General features: G+C 37.8%; 1 protein-coding gene across 1 annotated transcript; it reads left to right on the top strand.

Annotated features, from left to right (window-relative positions):
- Window positions 1-4,337: 4,337 nt before the first annotated feature.
- CLGN (calmegin) lies at window positions 4,338-27,757 on the top strand. The gene is made up of 14 exons (XM_009709455.1): window positions 4,338-4,499; window positions 5,401-5,471; window positions 8,632-8,690; window positions 11,530-11,671; window positions 12,495-12,576; window positions 15,820-16,012; window positions 17,885-18,074; window positions 18,701-18,814; window positions 19,452-19,608; window positions 20,986-21,201; window positions 23,487-23,624; window positions 23,807-23,924; window positions 25,876-25,982; window positions 27,677-27,757. Exons 1-14 carry the CDS (start codon window positions 4,338-4,340, stop codon window positions 27,755-27,757), a joined length of 1,830 nt encoding a protein of 609 aa, XP_009707757.1.
- The last annotated feature ends 41 nt before the right edge of the window (window positions 27,758-27,798 follow it).

Raw genomic sequence — 27,798 nt, 5'->3', positions numbered from 1 at the left:
TTGGTTATTTGAAAAATAACCCCTTCCTGGAGGTTTTACTCAGGCTAACGTGAGAGTTTGAAAAGGCACCTGCATGCGTGCAGCATTGTGGTTTGAGTACTTGCTAAATTAGACATTGGCATTCATTTTAATGCTTCAGCAAAAGATAAGAAAGTACAATTTTCACACGGAATACAGGCAAAATAAAAAGTTGTGTAAGAACTCCTGGGTGCTTTTCATGGAGCGGTTTCAGCTGGATGCTGCCTTTGGTCAGGGTGATGCCGATGCAGCTATACAGGGGAGGAACAAGGCAGCACGCGGTTGTGGATGGAAGGAGTGTGGAGGGGGAAAAGCACTTTCCGTTGCCCTGTATGGAATTAATAATAGGAAAAGCCCATGTGTTGGTACTGGATGCAGGAGCTTTAGACCTCCGAGTGAGAAATGGCAGTCTTATTCCCTTTCTGCTTGAGAATGCCAAACTCCGTGTTTCATGGTAAAGGCACGGCCATCTTCAAAGTCCGAGGGAAAAGTTAGTAATAATCCAAAAGATCCTGACCTCTGTTTAGTTCTGCATCAGATGGAATAACAACGTCAGTAATTTAATGGCACATGTAGAATATGCAAAAGGCCGCGGTGCGGTGGTCTGAAGATTGATGTACTTGCACTGTGCAACCCTCTGTAGAAATGAAATCATTCGGGTGGGAAGGGACCCCAGGGGGTCTCTACTCCAACCTGCTGCGTGCGGCCGGGCCAGTTCAGGAGCTTCATCCCATCGGCCTTGGAAAACCCCAAGGACTGAGGCTAGGCAGCCTGTAGGGCTACTTACCTGCTCTCATCTGTAGGGCTACTTTCCTTCTCTCAGGGGGGGGGGGGGGAATCTCTAATATCCAGTCAGAATATTTTTTCAGTTTGTCTGTTGTCTTTCCTCACTGCTAGTATGTGTCTCAGAAACGGTGGCTCCTCACTTTAGGTGCAGTGTTATGCTGGTGTTGCAGCACCGTTGCTGGTCCCAAGAGCATGCTCTGCAATAGTACTGCCGGCTCGGATGGCTCGTCTGATGTGCAGATGTGCTGTGGTTACCCCTGTTCCCATGGTAAGGAGTGACCAAGCTATGCAAAAATTAAGTTTAAGATTACAGGTCTGAAGCTATATATATTGACAGAACTGTCAATATGTTTATCTAGAGAAGCTGCCCATTCCAAAAGGAACAAGTGGGAATCCTGTTTTGGAGGTTTAATTACTATAGGATAGATTTTTGTGACTCAAGTTGTATGATTACAACTTTTCAAACCGAAGAACAGCTATCCAGTTCTCTCATGGGTCATAGGATAGCTATATCGCATTCCTAATGGAAACTACCGTCAAGATGTATGGTTTTCCAGTTACCTGTTTGCTGTAGCTCCCTGAAAGATGGCTTGGAAGTCGCTGGTCTTTGGCATTTATTCCAAGACCGCTAGTAAATGTGTTTGGTGTTTGTGTGAGCGCCGTATACTGGGATAACTTGTTTTGTTCTGCTGAGGAACAGTGGAGATCCTTTTGGCTTGTTTTTATGGTCACCTTGGGGAAAGAATAAGAAAAAGTGTTCATAGGTCTTCATGTGTCAGTTAGGAGAGTTCAGTAGGTTTTAAAGACAATTAAATGTATACTGTGAGTCTGATCTCTGTTTTGAGACCAGGAATTCTTCAGCTTAGTTGGAAGATTTATTTTACGTTCTAAGACTGGTGCTGGCAGAGTTCACAAAAGTAAAAGATGTAATGGTTTTGTTTAAAACCATCTTTGCCTGGCAATTGAATAATAACTGTAGTTGTTCTTGGTAACGTATTTCAGTGTTTCTGGGATTATTTTAAAAGTATGTGACAAGGTCAAAGGTCCAAAAAGTGTGCCTTCTCTTCTTGAAGGGAAAAGTAAGAGATATACTTGAAGACTGAATGAAATTAGGAATGATCTAGGCTAGAAACAGGGAATAGCGATAAGATTTGGCATGAATGAAGCGAAAGCATCGGGAGTTTCGGAAGGGAGCTGTGTGGAAAGATGAATTCTAGTCTGATTTCTTGGTTGTCCTTGCTAGTCTCTATGGAACAGAAGTGGATGGGGCTAATTACAGTAAAATTGCAACTATGTAAGTGGAAGGCGTTTTGAATCGCACACAAAATATACCTGAAATGTATTGACAAAGAAAGATGTGTCTCTTCATCTGCTTTAGGAGAAGAGGAGGAGACCACCTGCATGACAAACTAGCCAAAGTAAGGTAGGCAAGTTTTATGCTGAAAAAGCAAGTCTAATACCTGAGTAATATATGTCACTTTAGCTAAGAGCTTGGGAGTTCCAGAAGGTACTATGAAATTCTTCAACTGTTTGTCCTAATACGGTGATTAAGAACAAGAAAATGGGGGTGGTAAAACTAAGTGTGATAGCCTCCAGACAAAGGTGTTCACCCTAAGTTTGAGTGTTCACGTATGATGAACTGAATAACTTTAAATCTTCATGGCAAGATTAAAGTTCTAGAATTGACCAAGGAGGTCTATGAATTAACAATATCTGTAGTTTTTAACTAATATTAAAAAAAAAACAAACAAAAAAACCTCTAGTAAAACTTGCAGATAATTTTTGAGCTGTATCACTGTGTTAATAACTGAGAAAAGAGGGAACCATAGGCTTGCCATCCTCAAGCAAAAAACACAGCAGGATGAAAAGAGTGGCGGGGATTGTGGATAATAGTGGGGGAGAAGAAAGGAATGGTAATATAATTAATGTAGTTTTGTGGAAAATAGGTGTTTGTCCTGAGAAGGGAGGCTTTTGATGATTTCCTAATATTGACATAGTACTAGTGTGTGAAACACTTCTTTAGGATACTGCTGGGTTTTGGCTCTAAATATAATCAGTGCAGTCAGTGTTAAATTAATGATCTTAAAAGGAATAAGGAAAAAAATTAGTTTTCTTTTTGGACATTTGTAGTACAGTCATAATGGGATGTGGAGTTTTTAGCCCTGATACTGTTTGGTCTCCACATGTGTTGCTTGACAGAGCTTGCAGATGTTATAAATTGAATGATAAATAATTATTGGTGCAATTCTAATGTTTGAATTGCTTAGCAAACCTGATAAAGCTAGAAAGAAAGATAGACTCGCACTTCCAGTCTGAGGTGGTGTCTTGAATTGCTGGGATATTTAGGGTTGTAGTGGTAAACGTATCATCGCTTTTTAGAGATTGAATTAAGTAAGAGAGTGACTGCTTTCTCAGGCGCAGAAAGCACCTCAGCGGCATATTTAGTATGACTGGTAGTGACTAAAAGTAATGTGAGGTGTGAAAATGTCTTACTATAGCAAACAGTATCAGTATTTGTCTTTCTTTTTAAACTTACTGTGGATAGAAATTAATAAGAACCAAAGGATAAATACCTGTGCAGTGGTATCTAGTCTAGAATCTGTCTTCCTTCTATTTCCAAATTCGGACAAAACCAAATTTGGAAAGAAGCATTTTTGGCAAGACCATTGGGGAAACTTGCATAGGCATGTGCTTGATACTACACTGCTCCAAACCACTGGATACTCCAATATGAAACTGGATTTGTATATGTTACAGATGTGAAGCAAAAAATACTGGGCAACAATCTCTTCTTTTTTGCAGCAGATTAGATTGAGAGGCCGGGGTAGTTATCTGCTGTTGACATTCATGCTTACACAGGTTAAAGATTTTCAGGTTTCCCTGAAATTAGAAAGATATTTGCATTTAAGTTCAAAGTTTTGTGCTTATGGGATAATTTTGAAACAGAAAATGTTTCTGAAACAATCTTACACTTTCTTTTGATGCTTACAGCTGGAGTTGCGATAAACTCTGCACTCATCTAAACGTAGACAGTGGAAGAAGAGCCAAATGCAAATGAGTAATTCTGGCAGTGGATAATAATGCATTCTCAGTCTATCAATTTTATTTTCCCTAATGAAAGGGATGTCACCTTTTGCTACAATGTAGAGACTGATTAAATTTGATTACTTGTTCAGATTGTTAAGGAATCGGAAAAATAAAAGCAGTCTTACTTAGTTCCTAAAAACGCATATATACTGCAGTCAAATTGTTGCTAGATTTGTGGCCTGGCAAGATAAGGGAACAGGCTACAAGCACTTCTGTAGGAAGGGAGAAGTGTCTGAGTCAGGGCTGTGTAGTAAGAGATTTTTCAAATTAAGATATAGCACCTTAGTAAAATACTGTAGTGATAATACTGTATGAACTTTATTTGTTGTTATTTTAATGTGGTTTTGCTCTTGTAGATAAAGTCTGGGGTAAAACTGGAATAGTATTGATAATATTCTTGCAATGATACTTAAAACTTAAAAATTTCAGTTTTTCAGATAACCAGGATGCACTTCCAGTGGGACTGGCTGTGCTTGGGTGTCTTGATAATCAGCTCAGTGACTGCAGAAATTGAAAACGAAGAAACTCTGGATGGAGATGTCGAAGTGGAGGATTTTGACAAGCAGTCTCAAGAGGCTGATGTTGACAGAGATAAATCTTCCTTAGAGGTAAGACTACAGAAGTCTTTAGTTAAAACTTGTTTAATTATAAGATATGTAGATGTAACTAGTAGAGCAACTGGTGGACAAATGCATTTTAAAAAGAGCACGCTAATACACAGTTGACAACTGAGTGAGTGTCAGATCCACCAGTCTGAGTTTTTCAGTTGCTGTATGTGACATACAGGACAAGCTTAATGCGTGTTTCTACTGTGCCGGGCCATAAAATCAATCTTCTGCCTGTGGTGGGTAGTCATGAAGAAGGTTTTGCTAGTCTGTGCTTCAGTCTAGATACAGAACCTTTTGTTGCAAGTCCTAACATGCCATTTCTAGAGAAGAAAGCAGAAAGCATCTTGGTCTTCCTGAGATTTTGACATTAGACCAGTTTCTTGATTTCATCAGTCACAGCTGCCTTTTGACACTGTCTTTATTCCCAGAAAATATTTCTGCATTTGTTACGCTGTACTTCATAATAGATGTGGGCAATATCAATAAATTATTTTTCAGCTTTTTCTTTTTTCTGTGTAGCCCAACTGTAATGTGTGGAGTAGATAGGAAAACAGAAGAATGGAGAACACATCTAGAAAGAAATAGGGAAGAAGCAGAGAATTGGTGCAAGTTCAGTAAATTTTCTGCATTTTTGTTACACGAGACATGTAGCAGTACTTTAGTTATGGGCTTTGAACACAGGAAGCAATTTTTAAAATTCAGAGATGTGAAATTGCTCACTGTTAGAGGGATGTGCCCAAACCGTAGAAGTGACAGGGACATCGGGGGGGTGGTGAGGAAAGGTGTTTTGTGCTGCCAGATGTTTCTGATGAGCAAAATCTGGTGGTCTGTCGGGGTGGACTACTTCTGGAGGTATGATTTGTAATTTATGTTAGAGTGTGTATCTCTACCTGTCTTTTAGGTTGTGTACCGGACTCCAAAGCCAACTGGGGAAGTGTATTTTACGGAAACCTTTGATGGAGTATTGGCTGGGTAAGTTCATGCCTTAAAATTATAAACTTTTACTTTCAGCACTTTAACTTATAGTGGCAGGACTTATTTTATATTATTTTTTCTGCTGGTATCTTTATAAAAAATAATTTTTACAGGGGTTAGGATTGGGAAGGCTGGTAATGCTTGCTCCAAATACATTATAAAGTTAAGCTGGACGGTTAACATTTCAGGTATGTTGCTATTTTTTGGGGTTTTTTAAGGAAGCTTTTAATAAACTCTGGGTTTATGGACATTAAGAAAAATAATATAATTTAAATATTTAGCCAGTTGAGTTTTAACTAGCTGCAAGGTGAAGTGCATAGCCATTATATAGCTACTGCAGTACCAAAGTCTCTTCCTCTTCACGTGCACTTAGATATATGTAAGAACGCCTTCAGCATTATAGATAAAAAGTCTTCCCCAATAGAGGTTTTTTAGCAGGTTTTTTTATATAATTTATTGTATTGCTTCCCATACTCAATAAGAATTAGATATTTGTGAGAATAGTGAAGTGTTCCCAGGTAGTTTGATGTTACTGCATTGAAATTTTAGAAAAATCTTCGGGTTTATCTCAACGATTATTAAGCTAGAAATTTTTCTCTCGTCTGTATCTTACAAGTTTTCTTCCAAAAGTGCAGCACTGTAAACTGCTACTGGGTGACTTGTGTTGCTCAATGAAAAGCTGTGTATTGTGACCTATAGTCAGTTGCCACCAATGCACTGTCAATAAGGTCAATATAATATATTACTTTCTATTTCTGGAATAGACTTACTACTTTTAGTTGGAAAACAACTTGGCTTTCAGTATTCTTTCTAGCTCAGATGTAAAAGGTGTAGAATGTCAAGGAAAAACAAATGAGTACCATGTAAATGTGGTCTGTATGATCACTAACTTTTCTTCTTTGAATCATGCCAGGTTAGCATACTGTCACTGGCTCAAGTTAAAAGTGTGCATCCAGGCACAATCTGTGAATGCAGTAGGGATCTCTTCAGTAAGAGCTGGTGTGATGAGTTGTTAGAGTACTTGCTTGCTATGAGAAGAGCTTTTAAAATGTGAAAGCGAGTCTGTTTTTTAATGACAAATCAGGTCTTACTATTGGTACATTTTTTCCTGTACACTTTGCTGTTGAACAAGAGAGCTGTCTCTTGATTTGTGAAGAATCATGAAAAAAGATGTTTTCACATATTACTAAAATTGATGGAACAAAAACTAACTCTTCTGTGAAGATCCAGACAGAGACGTGAAAGGAGATGCAACTGATACGATACGTTCATTGTGGTCAAACTTAGCTCCTGTATTTTACTGCCTCTGAGAAGACTGAGATCCAGCTACTGTAGGAGTGAGATTATGCCATCATAAGACATGTATGTCTGTTGAGGATGCATGATTTAAACTGTAAACAAAATAACATGGTAGCAGGCACCAGTAACTTCCATAAGATGGAATCTTGCTCCCTTTTCCCCGTTTCTAAACCATTCTCTTCTGTAGAGTTACAGGGAACTTCAAGCCACTGAACCGTAGTCTGTCATTACTCACATTATGTTCTTTCATATTGTCTTATTTTTTGTTACATATTTAGACCAAATGTAGAAGGAAAATAAGTTAACAACCTCCTGTCTTCAGTGTATCGCTAATTAATGATATGTCACTTCTAAATTTTAAGCAGTGGAATACAAAAGCAGTACCAATGATGACAGGAAAAATGGTTAAATAGAAGACGTTATAGTGGTTGTTAAAAAAAAAAAACCACAAAACAAACAAGCAAACAAAACCCCAAAACAACTCAAAACCTTGGTTAACAAATGCAAAAAACTTAAGTGGGACGCTTGAATTATATCATTCATCCCAATTTCTAGCTTTGTGAGATCTGTTCAAAGATTAGTTTGTTTTCCTGCTAAATCTAATATTCAAAGCTTTAGCTACGATGCTTGGGATTTTTTGGTCTAGCAGTACCTAATTTACATAAGAATAACAAGTATGGAACTAAGATGTATGAGAAAGTAAGCAGCATGTTGCCTTTCTTCCCTGAAATTGAGGAAAAGAGTACATATAAACGGACTAAGTAAATCACCAGAATAGAGTAGCTTTTTGAGAATGGGCCTTGAAAATCTTCTGCATGACTTGTAGAGATGTTTTGTTTCCTCACTGGTCTTTCTGCTGGTAGACCAAGGATCTAGTTTGCCATTTATACTGTGAAGCTTTTCCAGCATCTCTGTTAACAGTGAACAAATCTGACTGAAATCGAAGCAGAAAAGATGAAGTATTCATCCCTGAAACGCTCCATGCAGAGGATAGTTCAGAATGAATGAAAATAGTTCTTTACAGAATCAATCATGAAAATGTAGTATTGTAGTTGATACAATGAAGAGTTCAGCGACACTGTTCACATCAGATATTCCTGTGCATGGCTCAGGATGGAACCGCTGTATGACCCAATGAGGTCGACTGCCCTTTTTTCCTCCTTTTTTTCTTTTTTTTTTTTTTTTTAATTTCTCCTCCTCCTCCAAATGGACACTTTGTGTGTAGGGTATATGCATATCTTCTTGGTAGCCTCAGTTTGATAAGCTGAGTTTACCTTGTTCATAGTGTCAAGGAGATCAGGAGTTTGTTTGCGCATGGGGATCCCAACAGGGCAATACATTTGGAATTTGTTCAGTGCATAACTGCACTTGTCATTTGGAGACTTGTACCCTTCCCTTCGTGCTCTGCCATGCATGTGTACTCTACTGTCAGATAGTGTTAAGGTTTCTTGTTTCTTTGGGTGATTGTTTTCCTTTCCTTATCATATTGAAGGTTTTACACTTGAACCTTGCTATTTTCCATGTATCTTTGATGTTATATGCTTATGTAATATTTTAGCATTCTGCCAATCTCAGCTTGTATATAAAACTGAAGTTTATTCAGAATATTTGAATTACTTTAGAATTATAATTGTATATTCATTTACACTCTTAGGAAGTATTTTGAAATGCTATATTAGACTAACCCATTTTAATTTTTCTTTTCATGTTCTTTGAACTACACAAAACTCCATGATGCTGACTGTCAAAATCATTATCACAGGTTCACATCCTAGAAGCAAAAGCTGGTTTTGCTGTGCTTGTTTAGTAATACAGTTTTGCATAGATGGTTCAATGACTAGTACACTTTTTGTTTTAGGTGGGTGTTGTCTAAAACCAAGAAAGAAGACACAGATGATAACATTGCTAAATATGATGGTAAGGAGTTTCAATGTTTATTTCCACTATATAGTTTCGGATGTTCTGTTGCTCTTTGAGAGATAACTAGCCCTTACACTGAACTGAACTTTGAAAACCTACTGATTCATGGGTTGGTCTCCCAGTCTAGCCTCTAAAACAAAAAAGTTAAACTGAATGGTATTTTTCTTTAAAGAAGTATTTTAAAATACTTCAGATTGTCTGTGCTTGAATGTAGGGTTCTCCAGTGGCTCTTGTACTGTTTATTCTTAGAGTAGTCTAAAAAAAATCTGAAAAGTAATAATGAAAAAGTTGTTTTGATTTTTTTATCGTTTGGGTTTGCACTTGACTTATAAATTCCTAGTCTAGAATTGCCTGCTTGAATGTAATTTTAAACTGTTTGACAGCTGTGTGATGTGTGCCAGTTTTGCAACCTGAATCTATTTCATTCAGGAGAAAGTGGGGAGTACAGAACAAGTTTCTGCTGCAAAAGAAAAGTATTTGGTACTGCTTTTATGTCAAATGAAATCAATTAATGTTAATAGAAAGTGGTAAGCAAATGTATCTTGTAGGACTTTAGCATGCAAAACACTACAGAACAGATGTTTTTAGGTTTAGCAGTTACCAGAAATAACTGGTAAAAATAAAGACGCTGCAGAGGAGATATCCATACAGATGAAAGAATTATAAGATGCAAAACACTACAGAACAGATGTTTTTAAGTTTAACAGTTACCAGTACTGGTAAAAATAAAGACGTTGCAGAGGAGATATCCGTACAGATGAAATGCTTATAAGAATTGATGTCTCTGTGATTACTTGGCCTCATGTTAGATAGAAGTTGTCTCTAATGTCAAACTAGTCATATTTGCTTAAAGTCACCCAGACAATTCCACATTAACAAAATCCGTGGTGAAAAGACTTTTTTGGAACTGTTTTCCAATTTAATTTTTTTTTTTTGGTCTTGTTGTTTTGCCTGGCAATATTGCTTGGTCTTAGTTTCCAGGAAGGAACATTGTTGAAGGGGAGGGAATCTTCCTCCCTCCTTTAGCAGCCTAGAAGAAACGGATTTGTTGGCATACATATCTGCTCTGCCTTAATGACCTTTCACAAATCACACTTCAGTTGGAAAAAAAAAAAAATGTAAATAGCTGTTTCATTTAGATTTCACAGTTTATGAATCTTCTCTAAAACGCATGCTGAAGAACTTACTATGTTTTCTTCCTTTTGTTCACGTTGACATGGGCTTTTTCGAGATTACAGTGGGCTGTAAAAGTAGTCTCTCTTTTGTGCTGTGTTCGTTCCTCAAAAAAAAAACCCAACAGTGAATCTTGTGCAGCTAATCTCTGAGAAAATAAAACTGCACTTTTAGAAATCTTGTTCTTTGGATATTGCCCACATGTGTAATCAACTGTATTTTTCCCAAACTTGGAGAATTTATAATTATATAATCTTTTCTTTTTAAAGCTGTAGGCTTCTTTGTTTGTCTTTAAGATCAAATCTGGTAATTCCTGGAAAGACTTTAGGGGGGGAAGCTTCATCTCCCATGTGATTAGATTTGACCTGAAAGATTCTAATTCTGTGTAAGCAGGAGGGGAAGAGCCACGTAGGTATCTAGCTTACGCAATGCCTTGTGACGAATGCTTTTTATGTGATGATGGTAGGAATAAATCTAAAATCTGGAGAAGTATTTTATGTTCCTCTAGGTGTTGTGAGATACCATAGTCTAAAGATACAGATCTACAATATTAAAGTTTTCTTGTAAAGAGCAAGGAATAACATATACTTTACAGGTCTCATCTTAAAGATAGTGAAGGCTAGCATTATCTTAATTGGCTAGAACTAATAGCTTTTTGGTGAAACGGGAGAGTGGGCTTTTCTGTGTAGTCCCATGCATACCGAAAGTGTAGGCATCTCATTAATTATCTGCCAATTTCTTAGGGCTGAAATAGATGGTTACAATAAAAGTCACTAACTACGAACCAGAGCTTTGAAACATTCTCTACATTAGCAATGCAAGCATTAGGCTTGAATAAAACAACATGTCTAAAATGTATTGATTCTTTCATACAATACTGCAATTAAAGAGAAATCCAGTGGGTGTTTGCACATGCTACAGGTTTGTGCAATAAATTTAATTCAATTTTATGATGTAAAGACATTTTGTGTTAAATGTATACTTTTTCTATTCAATTCCATTGGTTTATGGTGGATTGTGGTAAGGATGTGGTTCTCTTCTACTTTGGAGTCCATTTTTTTTTTTAGTTTGAAAATTCCATTTTACATAAAACTGATATTTTGATAATTTTATCTCTTTTGGCTTTAACAGCTATGAAACTGATTTTTACTGCTGTAGAAACAGCTACTTGGGGAAAGAAAAGAAAAACCTTGTCACTTCTTCTTGTTACAGCTGCTTGCACTCTTTTTCCCTAAGCTTGATTTCTTCCTTGCTATCTGAGTCAGAACATTGAGTTGGATCTTTGGTGTGACACAGTTCTTATTTTATCGTCTAACTGTGGAGCTGGAATTCTAGTTAAAACATCTGTCACTGATTTGACAGAAAGATGTGAGTGGCGAATTTGTGTACTGTGAATGATTTTTTTGTATTTGAGTGCTGTAGAGCGCTTAGTTTGGGGAAGCGTAAGTTGGACTTGAGTATGTTTTGTATCCACGGTAGAATTACCAGTAATGAATTGGATGATTATTGTTTAACTTCTTTAATGTGAAATATCAAGATTTCTTCTCTACTTTGGCAACTAGTCTTTATGTGCTGTTAAGTCTGCTTTCAACAAGGCTATGATTTCTCTACGTCAGCCTGCATTTTTTTTTTCAAAGACTCTGTATATGTGTGTGTATTTTAGGAAGATGGGAAGTAGAAGAGCTGAAAGAAAACACAGTGCCTGGAGACAGAGGATTAGTGTTAAAATCGGTGGCTAAGCATCATGCAATATCAGCTATGCTAACAAAAGCATTTATTTTTGATAATAAACCTTTGATTGTTCAGTAAGTAATCCCTCAGATTTTTTTACTTAATATTTATTAAACTCTTTAAGTCAAGAAAGTAATGTGAATCCCTGCAGAAAAATACTGGCTTCCATATAGCATTAACTTATCATATCCAGAGCTATCAGTATGAATGATTTAATAATCAAGTAAGATTGTAGCACAAGTGTTAAGAAGTGATATTTAAAGTCTTTTGAAATATTTTTGGACAGAAATGTGATATCTTACAAGATTGCTGAAAAAGCTAATTAATTTTCAGTCTGACTCTAAAAGATCTAAATCATGTGTAGTTTGAGTACAGTGTTTTTCCACTCACAGAATACTTCTGTATAGCTTTGTAAAAACAACTCTAATCTTGATCGTGTTATAGCAATGTTAGTGATGATGAACATGGTGGCAATATGATTACTTTTTTCTGATACTCAGACTTGCTTTGTTGTACTTACAGACGTATCCAGATAACTCCTCTGGCTGATTTCAGTGTGTCGTGTGGGCAGTTTCAAAGATGGCACAAACTTTCTAGAACTCTTGCCCATTTCTACTTTACTTTGATGTTTGCCTGTTGGTTGGTACCACCTTGAAACTTTTCTTACCGGTGATACCAACTGTAGCAATTGCTACCATAGGCATTTTTTGACTGACATCGCTGCTGTATTAGCTTGTGTGACAATTAAAACCTTTTGGTCATGTAGAAGTGTTTTGACAGCAGTGACTAATACACAGTCTTAATGTATTCATAATTAGAACTGCAGATTAGGAGTTAATTTGTATTTGTCTGATACTTGGAATGTTTGGGGTTTTTTTTAACTTGTTCTTTGCCCAGATATGAAGTGAATTTTCAAGAAGGCATTGACTGTGGTGGTGCATATATTAAACTTCTCTCCAGTGGTGATGACTTGAATCTGGTATGTCCTCTTACTTAACATTTGCTATCAGTTGTTCATTTGAGGAATACGTAATTGTTCTTCTGAAATGTCAATAAGAAATTAATTCCTAATGCATCCTAAATTCTTAAAAGCTTCCCGAATGTTTAAGCAGAAGGTTAGGCAAAATAATAATAGACATGTAATTGGTAATATATACAATAAACCTTTGGAGTTGTGCATTTTTTACTGGTAGAATATTTGATAACATTATTGTTGTAATTTCCATTTATTTTAATGAAGCTTATAGGTAGTCTGAAACTTAAAGGAAGCTATTAAGACCTGTATTCACACAAATCTCAAAATGTGAATTTCAGAAGGTTAGAATGAAGACTTTGTGATTAACATACTCCTCTTAGTTCTGCACCAGTGATGTCTTGTATACAGGTCAAGGACTTTTGTATCTGTTTAGTCTGACTTTCTGCAATAATAGAAGCCATAGAATCTCAACTCTGTAACTTGTGAAAGAATTTTTTTTTTACTGCATGGCACATGACATGGCATCTTAGAAAGGGCCACAATTTGGATTTAGAAACCGAAAGTGATGGAGAATCTCTGTTCCCAGAAAAGTTCTGAATGATTAGGTGTAAAAATTACTAAGTATGTTGGACTGTTTTGTAGATTGGTTCTCAGTATATTGATGTGAACTTGCCTGCCCTTTCCAAACTTGTCCACAAAACTTTATTACTGTGCCAAGGTAATCAAGTATTTCTGGCTTAAAATGCTGCCTGTTCTAGCCAAGTCTCAATTCTGGCACATGTGAGTTGTTTCTGCTTTTAATATTTCTGCCGCTACGCTGTGTTGTAGATACAAGCTGTCTAGTCTGTGACAGAGGATGTTTTAGCAACTTTTTTTTTTTCCACATTCAGAACTGACAGCGATTTGTGGCCTAGGAGCTTGTGCAGCACAAAGGTTGTGTTGACAGAGTAGGGATGGCTGATATATACAACAGTTGCTGCAGCTGCTTTGATGGGAGCTGGTGCTTTTGGTACACGGCAGCAGTTACAGAATAGGATTGCACATTTGGACAGACTTGGAATGACCAGTGTGGATTCAGAATGTTAGATCGTGAGCTGGGAGGAACTTGCGTTGACTCAGCAATACAAACGTGAAGTGGTAGGGGTACCTGCAATCCTGAACCAGGTTGCTGTGGCCACTTAAAAGCTGACTACCCTAACTACTACAGGTTTGTGGCTAATTGGTGTTGTTGAGCCAGCATTCAGTAGTATAGTGACAGAAGTTACAACCTGTATAGGCTATAGAAGTTGTTGGGTTTGAGATGCATCAGGCTATACCATTTGCTCATCAAGATTTGGTAAGCTAGAAAGGCAAGTTCATGGAAAAAAACAGTAGGGAATAGTCTGGAAAAAACTTGTAATAGGAGTGTGGGCAGAATTCATCACTTCCTCTCTGGGTAAAATTTTTCGTCTATGCTTTTATCCCTGAGACGTCTGTGCCTGCCGCTGCTGCCTTGACCCATGAGGCCATAACCTTGACTTTCAAGTGCTGAGGAGAACAGCAGTGAAGTGTGATGCCCTGTGTATGTGCAAAAGGAAGAGGAGATTGCTCAGGACAGGCTCAAGACATTGCTTGACCTGACCTGCAAACCAGCAGTCAGGGAGAGCCACTTAACAGTGGGACGCTTCATGAGATATAAGGGATAATATGTACCTCTGCAAGAGTTTAAGAGAACACAACATGCATAAGAAGAAGCTGCTTGTTAGCATTTCTAAGGTGTATTAATAAAAGCTTTAATGCAACTTCCTAGTGCTCTTCCTTTTTCCTAAAATTTATATGCCAGTGTGTGTGTTATGCTCAAATAACTTGAGTACTAATAGATAAGTACTAAAAATACAGGCTGTAGGAAAAGTGGAGGCATAACATCTTTCATAATGGAAAGATGTGTAAATGATAGTAAAACTGGAAAGTTTTAATGTTTTAAAAGAAGGTATGAGACCAATATTCAGCTCAGTTACACATGAAACTGTCATTCTCCAGTATCCGTTGTCTTACTAGAAGGTAAACCGGAAGACAGCAAATGCAAAATTTGCCTCTTTATGGCCTGGCTCACAATTCATCCGTACTCTTTTGGGAATTTCACTGGCTATGTGATGAGGTAACTTATAAGAGTCGATGTTCTCTCAGCTCAGTTACACATGAAACTGTCATTCTCCAGTATCCGTTGTCTTACTAGAAGGTAAACCGGAAGACAGCAAATGCAAAATTTGCCTCTTTATGGCCTGGCTCACAATTCATCCCGTACTCTTTTGGGAATTTCACTGGCTGTGTGATGAGGTAACTTATAAGAGTCAATGTTCTCTCTTTCTTGTTTGTTTTTTTTATCCTTTAAAATTGGACATGTCTCAGTGCTGTACATGTACTTATTGCTATTAGATTAGTCAGTTAATTATTGTTAATTCTTATCAGTGACATTTTCCTATGGCTGTTGAATGTTGTAAAAGGGACCAAACTTAAAATACATGCAGTTCTATAGTGCATAAAGTGAAAACGTTTTACTTTGCATTCAAAATATTTAAAAATACAGTCTCATTTCAAACCATATGTTTATGTCAGAATATATCTTTCAAGAAGAAAACTTCCAGAAATCTCACGGTTTTCTTCCTTCAAGCAATTGCTTAAGAATATAAGGCAGCATGTTGCTGTGTATTGCAAATACAAAAATCATATAAAGAGTTGAAAAATATTGACATATCTAAACAGCTTAATGCAGCATACTCTGAAGGAGAATAAACACATCTGATATTTTCAGGGTTGGTGGTTGTTATTTAATGTGGAGCAAGAAGACTGATAAAGTGCTGGATAATAATGTCCTGGGTTTTATCTTTATTGAAAAATATTACGAAGAACAGTAACTAGTTCCCTTACATCTTTTAGTGTAATGTTTGTAGGATATAGATACTTGGGTATTTTGATTTGTGACAGGCATTTCTACTAAACGTGAGGGTAAAGTTTAAATAAATATATTCATCTTCCTTGAAGAGGCTTAAGTGATCTCTACAGTTAGTCCGTTGCCTGAGAACAGACAGCACCTAGCAACTCAAGAGGACTGTTTTAATACCTTCCATGATTTACCCTACCAGTTTTCAGTTACCTTTTAGAAAAAGGTAACTATGCTGTATGCCACAGCATCAAGGAAAAGAAGTACCCAAAATGACTTCATAAAATGTACAGTATAACACATGCTCAGCTTTCTTGCTTCTACAGGAATACTTTTTTGACAAAACACCTTATACTATAATGTTTGGACCAGATAAGTGTGGAGAAGATTACAAACTACACTTTATCTTCAGACATAAGAATCCTAAAACTGGAGAATATGATGAAAAACATGCAAAACGTCCTGACGTAGACCTAAAAAAATTCTATTTGGACAAGAAGACGCATCTATATACCCTTGGTATTGTTTAATTCTTATAACTTTAAATTGGAAAGGAGCAATTGAAAATGTGTTTCTGTCCGCTGAAGCCTTGTATTTGAGTCTGCTTTTTTGTTTGTAATAGTCTGTTAATTCTGAGGGGCCTTAATGATTTGGGCTTAAAACATTTAATGACTGGGCTTAACTGCAGGACATAAAAGTGGCTTTCAAATGCTACTGTTTAATATTCAATTACAGGAAAAAACATATCAGCCCTGGCCAGCTTTAGCATGAAGAATTGGTTAATACTTTCAGTACTTATTATGATAAAAATCTTTTTGTTAAGAAAGATGTTAAAAGACACACAACTGTCCCAATGTTCCAGGCAGGCGTCAGAGTTCACAGGAATGCAGCTAAATCTGCAGCATGCCACACGCCACTCTCCTCCACGTGTTCGGAGTTCTCACCCCTGCATCTGCAGCAGTGTGCGTAAACAGATACGGAACCGCGTTCTCTGAAGATGAATGAATATGGGCTGGCTTTAATTCATGTGACATCTCTTTCTGTACCAATGAACAGTACAGCGGAGATGAAAGTTTAATTTCTTAGTTCTTTTTTTCTCCCTCTTTCTAATGTCTGAGGAAGAATAATTGATCAGAGAAGAATGGGCTAATCTGTGGCATGCTGCAAATCAGCAGAATCAACTGTACTTTTGAACTTCCATTGAATAATAATGGAAGGCATGTTCACCTGCTGTACTATGGGAAAACCTAGTGATTTTTAAAATAGATTACCATAGTGTACCATAGCAAACTTACACTTTTAGATAATAGGAATAAGTGAAACAAAACACTGTTCTTGTGGTAAAGGAATGCATGTGTTCCTGTATTTGGGCTGTTCATTAGAAATTACGATTAAAGATGCTTAAACTCAGCTTGCATTTATTCTGTTATTGTTCAAATAGACTCCATAGAGCTGTGTGATTCTAATGCATTACATGACTGATAACAGAAGTTTAAAAATCAATTCTTTGTATTGTATCTAAAGTGATACAGGGGGTTAATTTTTGCATTTATGGATATTTTAATACTGTTGAAAACTCTTGGGCTGAAAGAGCTTCATTAGATATTACCAAATTGTCATTATAAGACATGGTTTTCATCACCCATCGTTATAAAACTGTCATAAAAGTAGAGTAGTATTTACTTTGAATTAATAATCTTTGTGTTGAATGGACACTTGAATATACTTGTTAAGCATTTATAAATGTGCTCCCTGGTTGTTAGAAATGGATCTGGATACAACGTCCGTTACCGAGTCTGACACCGCTCAGTTCTATGACCCTGGCCTCTGTTACTCACACTTGCTAAAATACTTAAACATTTGAAGAGAATTTTCCGTATTTGCAGTCTGGCATTGGAGGCAAATGGCTGTCAGATTTGAACCTGAGAGAAAATGCTGCTTTGATCCTTCAGCTGCGTTACTTGACGCAGCTCTTGTGTTTCCATGCTTTCAAGTGTGAAATGGTAATTTGGTAGCAGAAATGCCTTTTGGGGCAGAGGTTTGTGTTTCATTCTCTGTGTGTTTAAATAAATAAAGCAAGCAGAATTTTGGCCAAGTGGTAGGTTTTTGGAAAAATCTTAGAAATGTGCTTGGATGTGTTTCAGCAAGTGAATTTGCTAGAGGTTTCATTTTTGGGGGCCTGATGCTGGTCATACATCCTCGCAGCAGCAACCTCGATGGTTTGTGTCCAGATCCAGTACCCGAGTGAGGAGTCTTGTCTCCTGCTCTGCTAGTGAGGATCCTGCTTGCTGTCATTTGTCCAAGTCTGTGCTTATTATATAGGTTTGGGTTAAAGATATTTGTAAAATGAATGCTTCCCTTATTTCTTTAATACAAATTTCTTCAATTTAGTGCTAAAACCAGATGATACTTTTGAAATGTTAATTGACCAATCGATTGTCAGTAAAGGAAGTCTTCTTGAGGATATGGTTCCTCCAGTAAACCCTCCCAAAGAAATAGAGGATCCTGGTGATAAGAAGCCTGATGACTGGGATGAGAGACCAAAAATACCTGACCCAAATGCTGTCAAACCAGATGACTGGTAAGGAGAAGAATTTTTTTTTTTACCTGTACAATACCCTTTACGTGCAGGTTATTCCTTTGAAAGATTTGATTGGTTTTATTTTGGTTTTTGCTAATGACAATTGGGCTATGTTTCACTACCTGAAGCACTGAAGTTAGAAAACATAACTGAGGTGGGTACAGGGATCTGGTCATCTTCTCAGGAAAGACAGAATTGTACTTTTTGCTGATTTGTATCCTCCATGGTTGCTGTTAATAACTAAGATTACAATACCTGAAAGATTAGGAAGAGGGTGGGGTTTTTTCCCCACCATATAATCTTAATTTACATTCAATGATTTCTACTTCCTTCTGTGTGAACTACTGTTCATACGGCAACTGGGGAAGAGGAGGGGAAAACTTAATGGGAAGACCTGACTGACACCTGCCAGTTGATGGCAGCAATGTCTGGGGTACTTTGAAACAATGTAAATATAATTCAGATATTTCTGAACAGATAATTGGATGTCTAATTCTCATGATCAGTGTGTCTAATTCTGTTATGCCGTAGAAAATCATCCCTTTAGTGCCTGTTACAGTCCTCTGAACAGAACACTGCTTCAATGTCAAGCTGCTGTATTTTCTAACATAAGTCTGTAATTGAAGGGATGAAGATGAGCCTTCCAAAATAGAAGATCCTGATGCTGTTAAGCCTGAGGGATGGCTTGATCATGAACCACAGTATGTTCCAGACCCTCATGCAAAAAAACCAAAGGACTGGTAAGAGCTTGATCAGTAAGTGCAGGTTGTTAATGTGTCTAGTAGATTAAGCCTGCCTATTCCCTGTGGCAAATGATGAGTTGTGGATCAGAAGTCAATGCAAATATCACTGTCTTTTGAGGCAGGAACTTGGAATGTGTAAGATACGGCCAAATAGTTGTTGGTTTGGGGGGCTGCTTTTAGAAAAACATGAACATGTCCGTTGCCTTTTGTTTTCTGAAGATACTTAAACAAAAACAGATTAAGAAGGACCCCTTTGAAAGAGTTTGCTACAAGGTTAAACCATGAAACAGTTTCAGTTGATAACTTGAAATGATCGTATAATAGTCTCAAAGGGATCTCTAAGCATCTTGCAGAGAAATGTTTCAGGCTGCCTGCAGATGTAGGAATATAATTGCATTCAGTCATGCTGTGGTAGTTATGAACATGTGACCTTTTAAAAAAAAAAAGAAAAGGCGTGGCACTCCTTTAAAAAAAAAAAAAAAAGGGGGGGGTATAGTGTTGGGTAAAGTTCTGTGAGCTCGTCAAAATTCTGAGGTTGTTACAGCAAAATGTGTATGGACCCTAACTTCAGACTGACTCCTAGTGTTCAGACCAGTCCCATCTTAAATCAGTTGTTTGTAACTTTTTTCTGTAGGGATGAAGAAATGGATGGGGAGTGGGAAGCCCCTCAGATCCCTAATCCAAAGTGTGAGACTGCACCTGGTTGTGGGCACTGGGTGCGTCCCATGAAGAATAACCCAAACTACAAAGGAAAATGGAAAGCACCTATGATAGATAATCCTAACTATCAGGTAATAGCAATATTGTAGGTCGTTGTTAAAATGTACAGACTTCAACAGAGCAGGCAAGTCAAAGTAGTGTATTTATCTAGGCTTTTTTACAGTATATTTATATTTTATAATGAGTCTGAATACCCTCAACAAACATTTTGATCTTTTTTATATTTAATTTGCCTTTTTCTTTAAGTATACTGGAAAATAGAAGCGCTTCCTGTATTGAAACAATTTCTCTGTTAAAAGTTGCTTTTGCAACTATTTGCACTGGTACCACTTATTTAATGTGCTCTGTAGAATTGTATTCTGAATTACGTTATTTAATGAAATATTTATCTTTTTTGTTGGGGCTTTAAGTGTAGGTCTTTTAAATGAACAATTTTTTAATTTAAAAAAGTGAAACCTTTCAGTAAGCAGATTGACTTACTAGTTTAGTGTTAGTGGAAGCACCGGTCTTGGATAATTAAACTCCCGTCCTCTCCAGATATGAGGCAATCAGTCGGATATTAGAGAGTTACTTTGTTTTAATTATGGCTTTGCAGTACTTGAATCTGATTTCTTTGAGCTTAAGATCCTAAGCACGTTTGTAAACAAAATTTGGCTCTAATTTGCACAGGTATCAAAGGCTGTATTTTCCTTCCCTAAAACTTTCCCTAACACTTCTGGTTACAGTAGCTCTCAGTTTATATATCTATCTATCTATCTCTGTGTGTGTGTGCATACATATATATCTATATCTATATATACACACATATATACATATACTGGAAGGGACCATGTGGATCACAGGAGGTAGTTCCCCTGCAGTCTTAGGCCACCAGACAATAGATGCTCACCTCAGGTTCCATCACTGGCCACAAAATATTGACCAGTGCCTTTACAAAAGTATATACACTATATTGATGAACAAAAGCCATATATTACAAAATATGTATATATGTAATATGTACAAAGTACATATTACAAAGCTATATAGTACATAAGGAGAGACTAGAGGAAGAAGTAATACCAATGTCTTATTTTCCTGCAGTATTGGGAAATTTGTTTCCTAGACTTACTTTAGGAAGTTTACAAAGACTGTGCTTGGAATCACCAGTACCAGGAAGAATGGAGATACTTTGTACAGTCAGTTATTACTGTAACCCTCTATGGACAAAAAAAAATAAATAATTAATTTTAAGAGGTCTGCCCTAAGCCAGGAAACTGAGACTCATCTGCTGAAATCCTATAGGCTATTTTCAATTCTGTTTTTATGTAGGTTAAACTCTACTGCTTGTCTTTTTAAATAATGCTTTTAAAATTGTCGGAAGCTCTAATTATTTTAAAATTTGTTCCACAGTTTGTTTTTAGTGAGGTATGGGTAATGTGATCACTTTTTTTTTTTTTCCTCAAAAGGGCATCTGGAGCCCTCGGAAAATACCGAACCCAGACTATTTTGAAGATCTTCACCCCTTTGAGATGACCGCTGTCAGTGCTATTGGTTTAGAACTCTGGTCTATGACGTCTGATATCTACTTTGATAACTTCATTATATGTTCAGAAAAGGAAGTAGCAGATCGTTGGGCAGCAGATGGCTGGGGCTTGAAGAAATTAGTAGCAAGTGCTAATGAGGTATAAACTTTACTATGTTCTTGATAGCCAAAAGCAGTGAGAAAGATGTGCTGTTGGAAGAATTTTCTGTCGATTAATGCTGACAGAATATTAATGTTGATGAGTAACTATGATTTTTTTTTTTGTCTTGTAGTTTGGCAGTTTACCTTCCCCAGATCAATATGCTTTTGAACTTAAAAGGGTACAACATTTTACTTAAACACCTAGTGAGAAATTGGCTTCGTTTTAGTTAATGAGTCTTTTGCTGTTCATGGTGATACTAGGAATTCAGTATCTGTCAGCAAATGGAAGCTGAGTTAGTTACACTCAAAGACCTCTTCTTTTTTTTTTTCTTTTCACTTGTGGCTATCTCCGTTATATATGTTCCTTAGATGTTTCCCTCCCACGAGGAATGGACAGTCGTGTGGTTTTTCTGTTTAATAATTTTAGGCCTTTGGCTGGTTAGATGTATATTTTACAGCTCTGAAAATAGTGCATGTATGTTTATGGAGCTGCATCTGTTCTTCTGTTTCTGTGTGTGCATCCACATTTTGTTTGTATACTGCAATTGGCCAGCTGCCACAGGTTTTTCTAGGTCTCTTTCCTGTGCTGTAGAATGAACTTGTCCTGACCTGCGGGGTTGTGAGCCCCTCTAGTGCCTGCCTTTACTGACTACAGCTTCTCTCTAACGCTCCTGTATTTTCTGTGGTTGAGTGGCAAGAGCAGGCCTGCAGTTGTGGGAAGGAAAGGATGGGTTGGTGGCAAATGTGGCCAGTTCCTGACAGCTGGTGTTCATCACAGGATGAGAAGTAGTGCCATCATATCTGCCCATGCAATTAGGAAAGTCACCTCCTCCCACAACCTTGCCCTTTTCTGAAATGTTTGGTTTTATGTCTGGATCTGCATCTATACCTGTACACACAATAGCAAAAAAATATTCCCTTGAGTCCCCTCATTCCGCTGTGCCTCTCAAACTTCCTACATTAATTGCTGGTGTACCTTTTCCAGAGGTCTTACTGGACCAGGCACTTGCCTACCTGCCTTTACTGTATGAGTCAGCACTGGGCTGGGAGGACCACTTACTCCCTGAGTAATTGGGTGTCAGAGGAGAGAAGTGGTAGTACAGATGGAGCAAGACATTGCTCTTCAGGAGACTGGCTGCTGCTCTGAGGTTCTTGATGTTTTGGGAGCTGTCAGCTGAGTTAGCACAGTGTGGGGGGAAAAAAAGAGTGGCTGGGAAGGGTATAAAGTGTGAGTGCCCGTTTTGACTAAAACAGTACCAATTCTCCTCTCAGTAGATTTTTTTTTTTTTCCATCAGTTAAGTTTCTTCTAAGTAACTGCACTTTCTGAAGTTGACCACACGTTTTTCAGACAGTGTCTGCTTTCAGAACTGGTAGCACTTGATGTCTATAGCTGTCACTGAAGGAACGGCAGGACTGGTACGCAGAAAGGCCCCTGTTTGTACTTATCCCTGGGGGACCCAAGGTCACTGCCAGCTCTCTTATGTTCCACAAGTGAAAAGGCGTAAAGGGTCACACCTGTGGGAAGGAGTAGATGGAACAGGTGACCAAAAACTAACGAAGGAAGTATTCCATCCCATACACATCATGCTCAGTATAAAGTTAAGGGATCATAGGGCTCGGCCCTTGTTTTATGGCTGGCATCCCTGTGGGAATCTGCTTGTTCTCCTGCCTATGATTACAATCCGTGTATTCGTGAATCTGGTTCCCATCTGCTGGAGGGTCCAGTCCAGGACGTCCTGGCACCCACCCTGCTGTGTCAGCGGTGCGAGCCACCACGGCACATGATCCTGTGATCATCGTTGGGAAGCTCAATATTGGTTTTGTATATTTTTATTTCTGTTAGCAGTAGCATTGGTATTAATATTATTATAGCCTTTTTCATTGTTATTGTTTTACTGAAGTAGTTTTTAATTCCAACCTGTAAGTCTCTCTCGCTTTTCTCCTTTCCTCGCCCTTCTGGGGAAATAAGGAGTTAATAGAGAGCATCTGTTGTCCACTTTAATTGCCAGCCCAGCCTTAAATGGTGACAGTGAGGTTGCCAAGACTCCAAATGTCGCTTTACAAAATTGAGTAGTGGCTGGTCTAGTATGTTTGGAGTACCAGGCTTGTTTCTTCTTACTTAGCGCCTGCTATTTATTTGCAATCTGTCAATTGTTACTTTACTAATATTGTTTTAGTCATTAAATAAAGCTTAAAATATATACAGTACACTTCCTCCGCACTTCAATAAGTTTATAGGGATATAAATGCAAAATCTTTTTTTTTAATTGTTTTTAATGTAGCCCGGTATGTTTAGTCAACTGGTGACCGCTGCAGAAGACCACCCATGGCTCTGGGTTCTTTACATCTTGACTTTAGCTCTCCCTGTTGGTCTAGGTGTGTTGTTCTGCTGGCCGGCAAAGGTTAGAAAAATTTACTATATTTTTATTTGGTTTTATTCTTAGTACTTTATTTGAAAACTGAGCATCTGTGCAACAATATGGACTTTTAATGTGCCATTGATATTACTTAGCTTACAGTGGCTGTTGTGTTTAATTCTTAATTTGAGTTTAAATGTAAATTGATTTCTAATTTGTTGTAGAAAACAGATGAAGATATTGACTTAAAACCTGATATATCTAAGCCGATTACAAAGGGAGAACTAAAACAAGACAGAGAGGAGTTAGAAGATGATGAAATAGAATTAGAAGAAAAAGAAAACGAAGATACTGCTGAAGATGGTAAGATGAGCAAGCCAGCTTGCAGTTTGATTAAATATAAGGACATGAATAGGGCTAGTTCATGGATTGCATTGCCAATAATTACAACCAGTTATCTCGGAATATGCAAAACTTGCCTTGCTCTGAGTCGTCTTTTTCTGTTTGACAACCTCCAGTGAGTGACGTTCCATGGCTAATGGCTCTCCTCAGTATTTTTCACTTTCAATAAATTAATGTGCTTCTGGCAGTCTTTTTATGTTTCTAGACAGTGATGCATATTTTCTCCCTTCTAAATATATTGAATACATTTGAATGGTTCAGATATATGTACCTGAAGTGGTTAAAGTCATGTTGTTGCCTTTAAAATGTGTCTGGAATAGCTTTGTCTTTAACATGAGTTAAAGTCTGCTTACTCCTCTGTGGGAGAGTTGTACCTTGAACTATTCAGTTGGTCACTGCTTTTTAGTAACTCTTGTTAAAGCCTGAAAATACAGTAGACTTGCAATACTGAAGGCTGCTGCTTCCTTTGTGTTGCTTTCTAGCAGCGCATTGTATGCCTGCAGAGGTCTGTCCTGCTGCCCCAAGGGAGGAAGAATCAAGGATTCAGTAGGTTGAGCTATACTTTGGCATCCAAGCATAAAATCATCTTGTGTTACTGTATCAAAGATTACTGGTACTATTCTGCTATGGCTTCGATGTTCTGTTAGCATTTCCCTGAGTCTATAGTAATGAATAAAAAGCAAATCACCTAACTTATAGTGCATTATCTTGACTTCCATGAGAAAATCCTTAGCCTCCAACCTCTGCAAGATTCTGCCTCTTTCTTCACTCCTCCTTTGTAGGAACGAAGAAAGTGACAAGTGACTGGCATGGAAAGTTAGAAACCTAGCAGACATTCATGGGTTGGGTTTCTTTTTTTTTTCTTAGTACCAACATCACTCTGTATCACTGACTGAAATTATGTGGGTTTTGTCTGCCTCTGCACTATGTTCCATGAGTGCTGATGGCTTCAGTGGAAATCAAAACAGTTGGGTGCCTGGCCTCCTTCACAAAACCTGCAGAATAGAGAGTTGGTTACCTTAGAAGGGCAGCCTACGTGCTGATCAGAGCGCAGCTGCGAATTCGCAGTATTTGGTGCAGGTACTGCTCTTCAGTGCAGTGATGTGGCCTCAGTAAGAAAGTAGAAACCGCTTCTATGTTGCTTAGCCTATAGGTTGTCCAGGAAATTCTGGAGACTAGAAAGTTACCTTTTTTTTTTTACTTTTTTCCCCTTTCCTCTCCAGTCCCTGTCAGTTCAAAGGTCTAACTGGCAGCAGGTCTCATAGAAAGCTTACTGCTTTTTGTGAATAGTTTTATCCTAGTAGTGCAAGGAGGACATACTTCCAGTGAGGTGAGGGGGGTACATTGCTTTTATGACTAGTTTCTGCATGGCAGTAATGCTAAGAAGCGGGTAAGGACAGAGCTGCTTATGCCTCAACCAAAACAGTATGCCGAAAGAATTCCCTGCTGAAAAAGGGAGTTCCCTTAGGATGCAGGCGTCCCCCATGGTGGATGACTGATAACTGCAATATTGTACTTTGCTATCTAAGTCAGAATGCGGTCAGGTTTGGGATGCCTGAGTTGTCCTCTTTTTGGACTCTGGTCTCAAAACGGTCTATTACAATACTTGAATTGAAGGACTTCCCTAAACGAAACCAACTTAAGGTCATCGCTTTAGTCGGTCACTTACAAGTCTGAAGAGAGTGTGTGCTAGGCTGAAGCTGTTAAAATTGGTTATTAAATCTGACAGTGATCAATTTCTACTAATTCATGAGAATTCTACTCTCTGTATCAGAGATGTTTTTTATGGGTTATTGTAAACAAGCTGTTCATTCTAAGACTGAAACTGGCTGCTTTTCCTTACTAGTGTGTTTGGATGTTGTGCATTTTTAATATAGTTCTGTTTACAAAGTAAAATCAGTTTTTTCTGCAGAAGATGAGGGTGAAGGTGGTGAAGATATTGATGATGAAGAAGAAAATGAAGTTGCAGATGGAGGTCAAGAAGGTGATAAGTCAAATAAATCTGGCTCAGAAGATGAGGTAAGTTTGGGGTTTGTCCCCCTATTTTCTCCTTGCCCTTGTCCAACGTTGCACTTCTAACTAAGCCCAATTACCTATAACAAGAGTTTTTCTTCTGTTGAGCCATAAAACTAATCATGAGGTGAGGATGTGTTTTTATTTGAGTTTGCCTCAAATGCTTGTAGAGGTTTGTGAAACATGCCTCTTCCTGTGTAATTTTGGCTAGGAGGTGATACTTATTGTAAAATACAGGTGTAGTGTAGAAGTGATGATGCAGGTCTCTAAACATGAAATGTTAAAAACTATACTCCTGTAAAAACAGGTTATTAAGTGAATTGCAAGTCTTGAAAACTTGGATGCTGCAGTAGATGTCAATAGAACATGCTTCTAACCAAACAGCCTTTCAGTGAGACCTAAAAAAACCTTGAGCTTTCAGTTTTTTGTTTTGGTTTTTTTTTTTTTTTGTTTGTTTGTTTTTTTAAATTCCAAAATAAGGTTTTAAGCAAAATGACCATACTGGTTTGAATTCAGCACCTGCAGTTTCATTTTTCTTGTGCAGATTAATCCAGTCACCAGATAATCTATAAAATGTTTTTCAGAAAGTAATGTTGTAGAATGGAATTTGTTTGTGCTTTTCTTGCTCATCAGCTACTCGTCCTTTCATTTAGAAACTCTGGTATGTTTGAAACGTTTTAGAGCCACCCACAGCATTTCTGTTGGTCATCTTGTGCTTGTCACTCCCTAAATGAGTCCCTTCCCAGATTAGGGGAGTTGTTTAATGTAAGGTTAACACCTTTTAATATAAAACTCCGCTAGGAAACTGTACCTTTCATGAAGTTGCATTGTTTCAGCACTGAAATTCCTCATTAATTACACCTTATTTGGTGCTTCCTCTTGGTCCTGTAAGAAGGTGTGGGGTTTTTTTCCTTGCACGTTTACCTCGGAATATAGTATGTGCTGAGCCCCTATTAAGATGCATGTGACTCTTTGTGAAAGTAATCACAAGACCTGAATGTGTGTGTGCCATTACACAGTATCACGGTGAGGTTACGGCTCGCTCTGCTCTGGGTATTTTCAGGGCGTACAAGTTTCTGTCATGAGTTAGCTAGTGACCTACTTGGGAGATGTCATGCACACCGTGTCCTCACTCAGGTTGTGCCACATTCTGTGAGCTGTTTCTTCTGAATGAGCTGCTTGCCATTAGGTGATGCAGGAGAGTGAAGCAGCAACGCATTGTCTGAGAAATGGAGTTCATGCGCCTCTGTAAGCTAATCGCTTTTAAACTGAGAAGAACATATCTGATTTAAGAACAGTTGTTCTGTTTGTAGCTCTCCAAAGGTGGCAATTAGAATGTTTTGCACGCTTCTTGCTTAAGAAGTGGAAACTAAAATTAGCATAAGATGCACTGTAAGGAAGTTGCTAAATTCATTAAAAAGCCACTGCTTTTAAACTAGTGAGTAAATGGGCAAAACCAAATTTCTGACATCAGTTTAGATGTACTATTCTTTTCCTTCTGAATATAGAAAGGAAAAGTCTTCTACCCACTTTATTTATTGTTAGATCAGGACTGTGGGAAAAAAAGTCCGATCGCTTAAATGTTGCATTTAGTGATAATATGATTGGAGGGGTCAGGAGGAAGAATGAAGTAACACGCCAGTTTCAATAATTAAATTAAAATTGGTTTAAAATTTTAATGCTGAGTATTTTTTTTTCAGATGAAAGAAGCTGATGAAAGCACAGGTTATGGAGACGGACCACTGAAATTGGTGCGCAAAAGAAGAGTACGAAAGGACTGAATTACTTCCAGCTAGTGTTTGTAGGTCTAGATAATAGTAAA

The sequence above is a fragment of the Cariama cristata genome, unplaced genomic scaffold (assembly GCF_000690535.1).
Source record: "Cariama cristata isolate BGI_N322 unplaced genomic scaffold, ASM69053v1 scaffold15631, whole genome shotgun sequence".
NCBI lineage: Eukaryota > Metazoa > Chordata > Aves > Cariamiformes > Cariamidae > Cariama > Cariama cristata.
Note: the sequence above shows the minus strand (reverse complement) of the source record. Positions and strands in the feature narration are given on the sequence as shown.

Excerpts from the sequence above, each read along its gene's own strand:
- CLGN (XM_009709455.1), top strand. The coding sequence starts at position 4,338 with ATGCACTTCCAGTGGGACTGGCTGTGCTTGGGTGTCTTGATAATCAGC. Across the intron at positions 18,815-19,451 it reads GCAAAAAAACCAAAGGACTG|GGATGAAGAAATGGATGGGG; the intron begins GTAAGAGCTTGA and ends TTTTTTCTGTAG. Across the intron at positions 23,925-25,875 it reads CGAAGATACTGCTGAAGATG|AAGATGAGGGTGAAGGTGGT; the intron begins GTAAGATGAGCA and ends TTTTTTCTGCAG.